Here is a 6,000-nt window from a genome sequence, read left to right on the forward strand (position 1 = left end):
AGTAGCCATTTTCAACCAGACACCAAATAGATTTAACTTAGCTTTTATTTGGATCTTGCTGCAACAAAATAAATATTTTCAAACTCTTCGATAGTTAAAAAATACAAAAAGCAAATAGACCAAGATGTGGACAGAAGCAATTAACACCTTAAATTTGCATGGCACGGTTGATAAATTTCACTGCAAATCTAACAGTACAGTTCCAGTACAGTTGTATTTATTGCGTAAAACAGCAAAAATTTGGGAAGGGAAGGAAAGGAAAGATTATAAAGACAAAATTCCACTTATCTTAAAATACATAAAGCAAAATTCCTTCCAACAGGACAATACTCCATGTCTTTGCTATTAATAATATGTGTCATTGAAGGGAAATTGTCAATATTTTAAACATTTTCTTACTTTTTAGTTTGAACTTACCAAAATGCCATCAACATGTGTTGGTTCTGATGTTGATTTGCTCTGAAGAGATAAACAAAAACAAAAATACGCTAATTAAAGGGAAGAACACCACAGCTTGTCTGAGATGACTGTGTTGATACAGTTCAGTGAATGTGCTTCATTACCCAACCAAAATTTGTGCATGCCCTCCACAAATTCTTCATGTTGTAGTTTAAAACGATTTATAGCTTAAATTCTTTTTTCTGAACATTTTGTTTGTCAAGGAAGCCATGGGATAGACATGATCATAGAATTAGATCACACAGCTGACAAACTGTCAGCATTACTAAGTGGCAAGAACTATGCATGCTAAAAAGCTGATTACTATGCAAGTTCGGACAAATCAATCACCTAAAACAATAATATACTGAATATATAATTAGGGCAATATTCATATTCAAGCTAAAAGAATGATTCAAACTTCAAGGCAAAAATAATTGAGAAATGCCCTTGTCAGAAAATCACAATATCCCATTGACTTGTGAAATAATAAAATGCAAACCGATGACAGATATACAAAATGATGATCTTTGCACCCAATAAATGTCCCCTTTCACATCATCTACCATTACATCAGGGTACTTTGACCTTTCATAAAACAAATTACAGGATGAAAAAAAAATAAAAAAAGGATATCACCTACACAATGAATTATGTTAATTCTACTATCAATAAACAATATCCATGACTGGAAAGATTTTTGAATCAAAGGTATGTCTAACTCAAAAGAGTGCAGATCTTCAAGTGTTAACACATTGACATCTGGGAGTGATACTCAACTGATTTTAATCTAATACCAGACTATTTTACTTGTAAACCCTAGGGCACCAAAGGAGCGAGTCAATGAGTGAAATATTGATTTTTTAGTTTTTTATCATCAAAATCAACGATTGATATGACTGACACCCCATACAAAAAAGGCATCAGCCTGTGCTACTGGTGTATAAGTGTGGCATTTACATGATTGCCGGTTAAAATCAATTGGGCTCCATGAGCTTGGAAATGTATTGAGAACAACTTGCCATTTGGAAGTGTTTACATCGACCCAATCTAAGGTTCTACATGTACGTGATTGCATCAACTGATTGTGTTCCCTTGTATTTGGCATTGATGAACATGCTAGGAAAACTAGTCATGCAATCACCTTCAATAATAATTAAGGTGAACTGGATTTTGTCAAAAATGAACAGTTAATGCTCTTTGTGTGAGATCTAACCATGTTAATTTACAAAACCGCTATTCTTAATGACTTATGAGACTTAATAAGTCTCAGAACGTATTTCCTTGACATAAACAGGGTGGTCTTTGATAGAATTAAATGTACTTCAACCTGCATTAAAACTTGCCATTGTGAAAACTTGTTTTCTAAAAAGGAGCAGGAATGACACAAGAATAATAATAATAATTTATTAAGTACCGGTATGCAAGTTAGGCCACTTCTGAGTTTATGTCTGCTTCCTCTTCAAAGTGAGTCTAAGTGCGACGTTTTTCTTATGAAATTAGTTTTCATTCATATGTAAAGTAGAACTAATTACTATCATAAAAACTTTTCACTTAGACTCGCTCTGAAAATGAGGTAGACATGAACTCGGAAATGGCCTATTATTGCAATGCGAGACTGCTGACTTTCCATACATAAAGCAAGTTGTTTTGCCCCTTTCAAAAACACTGCCTTGACTTTATAGCCTGTGAACAGTACTCAGATTTTGGAAGCAAATATTTATTTTCGTTCAGTTACGAAGTTTTTTATGGACATAATTACTTAATATTTGTATCCTTTTTATTTTAAACCAACAAAAGAGATAGCTGAATGAATGGGTATGTGAATGGTAAAATAAACAAGTCACCAACCTGAAAGCTCTCTTGTTGAACACTCTGTGATATGCTTGGAGTGATTATGGGTGGAGGACTGGTTTCTCCATTTAAGCCACTCTAGGAAAAAAAAAAAACTTTTCCTTCAGCTCTTTGTTTATCATTAACATGCAATAAACAATTAAACCACATCAAAACAAAACACAACAGATTAAATCTACCATAATGTTCTTTGAATAAAGTTATTCTTCTTTTCTATTTTCTGTACAAATTATGTAACTTTTCTTACTGAATTTGATGTTATCATAAATGGAAAGAAAGAACAAATGGTACATGAGGAGTCACTTGTAAGATATCAAGGAAACTGTTGAACAGAGATGTGCTCGTTCAATAGTTGGCCATCTACTGCAGATGACAACATAATTATATTATTGTTATCATAGTTCAAAGTAAAACAGTAATGAACAAATAGAGCTACTGTAACAGTAGTTTGATATTTTATCAATAAAGGGCAAAATTACTGAGCGCTGATTGGCTGAGACAGAGGGCATTTTTTCTTAATCGAGGGCATTTTTGGTAATCAAGGGCATTTTTGGTAGTCAAGAGTAATTTTGCCCTTTATTGATAAACAAGTAATCGCATGAGTCCTCATACTATTAAGGATTAATTGCACTTGTGTTTTGGAAAATTTCCAAAACACTCGTGCAATTAATCCTTAATAGTACTCGGCCTCATGTGATTACCTATACAAACTATCGGAAAAAAATTAAAGCACAGTGACCTTAATTTATACTGGCAGTAGCTGTAGGGGAGTTGGCTGAAATTGCTTGAAATTACCACTGGATCTGTTCTTCAATGGTACAAGTGCATTCAATGTTAACTGGACAGAAACTAGCGAATATTTAGTCTAGATCATTTTGCAATTTTTATTTTGCATTTACAGGGAACAGGGATGGTGTGGTGGTGAGAGCTGTTGCCTCCCACCTATGTGGTGAGTTCTCTACTCTGCCCCAAGAGGTTTTAAGTTCTCAAGGGAACAATAAAACTGTTTTTTATACTTACAGGTTTGTGTATGAACACATAATTATACATGTACTTATGAACACATTGCAAAATAAGTGCAAGATAAGACTCATTCACACTTATAATAAGGCTGCAACATTAATATAATTAAAAGAACTAGGTGTATTAACACCATTATCAGTGTTCCAGATAGGGGACGGGTCTCGGGTCAAAAACCCGACAAGATCAGCTGCATGACCCAAGAAATTAATGGAAAATTTATAATAATCTGGTGGGATCAGTGGGAATTGACCCGTTGGAATTCCCTATTTGCACCCTGCCTTAAAATCTTATTTGGAACACTGCATTATTTCCTTAGGATTAGATTTTTGAACCACTTAAACCTTATGCTTTTTAAGAAGGCCACCAATAGACTGTGGTCATCAAAGGGGTACCCCTAGGGGAAAAAACGGTTGATAACAGCTGTCTTCTCAAAACATAATAATCAGCTACTTTCAAATTCCACAATGCATTTTGCTTTCCCCACAAAACTTTGCATAAACTATTGTTTTCAAATGCACTTGGAAAAAGTTGACAACAGTTTATGCAAAATTTTGTGGGGAAAACAAAATGCATTGCACGTTATATGAAAGACGCTCATTATATTCCCTTTAACACGTATGTGTTCCACTGTCTTACGAGCACACCGGTGGCTCAGTTGGTTGACCATCGGGCTGTCATGTGGGAGGTCGTGAGTTAGACTCCGGCCGGACCAACACTCAGGGTCTTAAAATAACTGAGGAGAAAGTGCTGCCTTTGTAATTACATCGGATAAGGACTATAAACTGCAGGCCCCGTCTCACAACCCTTCAATGTTCACAACCCAGTGGGACATAAAAGAACCCACACAATATTCGTAAAGAGTAGGGCATGGAGCTCCCAGTGTTGAGGTCAGGCCTCATTTCATTCATTCATGTGCTGGGTGAGATCGCTAATGGACTAATAGCGGCTGCCAGCAGCACCTATATAATTTATGCTGATGTCCGATCTCACCCATAGATCCCTTGCTTGTAAAGTGCATTTGAATATATTAATAGAAAATGCACTATATAAATTCATTACCATTACCGTTATCAATGAAGAACCCTTCAGGGGAAAAAGGGTAATACTGAAGGTCAAACTTCACTAAACCCAGGCCTAAAAATAAGTTTTGGTGCAATAATTTTTGAAAAGCAAATTGTGACACAAGTTATCATGATAGGAAATACATTCTTACATCTGGTTTTTAATGACATGTACAACACACTCTTCTCATTTTAACTACGGTACATTCTTTCTTCTTCACCTGCAGCCAAATACATGTAAGAATGGGATTTTTTTTTGTTTTTCATCCAAAACTTTGTGCTGCCATCACTATAAAATGATGCCTTGGATTTTTAATTTGTGTGTTGAACATAAACAGCAATAAATGACCCTTTCTTAACAAAGCAAGAAGAAAATGGATAGGAATGACAGTCTTGACAAACACAACACAAGACCTTCAACTTGATTACCATGTTTGCCTAGAACAATTAAACACAATAATATGATAATTTATTATAGTTAATTGAACCCCTTTTTAACACTGTGCGTTAAATTTGCTGCCATTGCAAGACAATACCTACATTTTCTACCTTTAATATTCTGAAATTTTACCGAAGGCATTTTAATTAATATCAGCCTGTGAGAAAATAGACTTTTTAGAAAAAATATTTCAAATAAATGGTGTAAAAAGATGAAATATTGTAAACTAAATGCAAAATAAATTAAAAGAAAACAGGAAACCACCAGGCATGCAATTAAAAAAAAGACTTCTTCCTTTATTAAAACAGATGTCCAGTTGAGATTTAAAAATCATTTTTCAATAATTTAAAAATAATGCTAAATTGAAAAGATAATAAAAAAAAAACATAGGTCGCTCAAAAAGATACGTTTACATTGCAAAACAATATTTATGCCTTGAAAAATGCCGGTTTAACAATCGTTGCAAGAAAGAAGTAGCCTTTGATAATTTTCAGTATGTGAAGAAACAGTATATTTATTTTAATTAACAGACATGGATATGAACGGTTTGTTCAAAATTTGTCGATAACAATAATATTATTTTTGAAGAATGTGAAGAGAAGCAACATGCCACGATTAGAAAAAAATAACCATTTTTCTGAGCCCCTGTTTCCTGCGTGAAATTACGTTTTACAAACAACGTACAAGCTGTATACTAACAAACAAAATTACGAAAATTTCGTCCACGAAACTCATGAACACCTTGCAAACATCGGATAAAGTCATGACAACATAAAAGCTACAATGGTTTGTTAATATGCTATAATAGATGACCACATCTACTTCAGGATGTCACTTATACCTGCTTCAAAACCTCAAACCGAAAAATTTGATATTATTCGATCACTTCCTTAAAAATATAACGACCAATACAATCTTTGCCATATTTAAGTCATCACAACAGCGCTCATAGCATACCTTGCTGTAATCGGGATAGCTCGGCGGAGATTCTGCCGGTGGACTACTTTCCCATCTCTGTACAGCTTCGTCTGTTTCCACAACTTTTTGCTCAGTTGTTTTCGAGTCGTCCAATAATGTGGTTTCGTAAAACTCTTGTATATCTGAATTATAATGACCACATAAACTCATTTTCCTTGATAACATAACAGCGAGGGGCCTTCAAAAATATTGCAAACGCATAACATT

The 6,000-nt window shown here is 34.4% G+C and overlaps 1 protein-coding gene across 2 annotated transcripts in view; it reads right to left on the minus strand.

The window, feature by feature from the left end:
• Positions 1-6,000, minus strand: part of LOC138030064 (disks large homolog 2-like) — a 28,965-nt gene that overhangs the window by 22,337 nt on the left and 628 nt on the right. Inside the window, exons 3-5 of one of the 2 annotated variants that reach the window (XM_068877917.1) lie at positions 5,773-5,915; positions 2,290-2,370; positions 418-459 (exon numbers count right to left, since the gene is read on the minus strand). In XM_068877917.1, coding sequence (XP_068734018.1) covers positions 418-459; positions 2,290-2,370; positions 5,773-5,915 — 266 coding nt within the window. Of the gene's footprint in view, positions 1-417; positions 460-563; positions 752-2,289; positions 2,371-5,772; positions 5,916-6,000 lie in introns of those variants that run through there. The other variant, XM_068877918.1, reaches the window with a different exon arrangement.

This window comes from Montipora capricornis, chromosome 13, assembly GCF_036669925.1.
Source record: "Montipora capricornis isolate CH-2021 chromosome 13, ASM3666992v2, whole genome shotgun sequence".
Classification (NCBI taxonomy): domain Eukaryota; kingdom Metazoa; phylum Cnidaria; class Anthozoa; order Scleractinia; family Acroporidae; genus Montipora; species Montipora capricornis.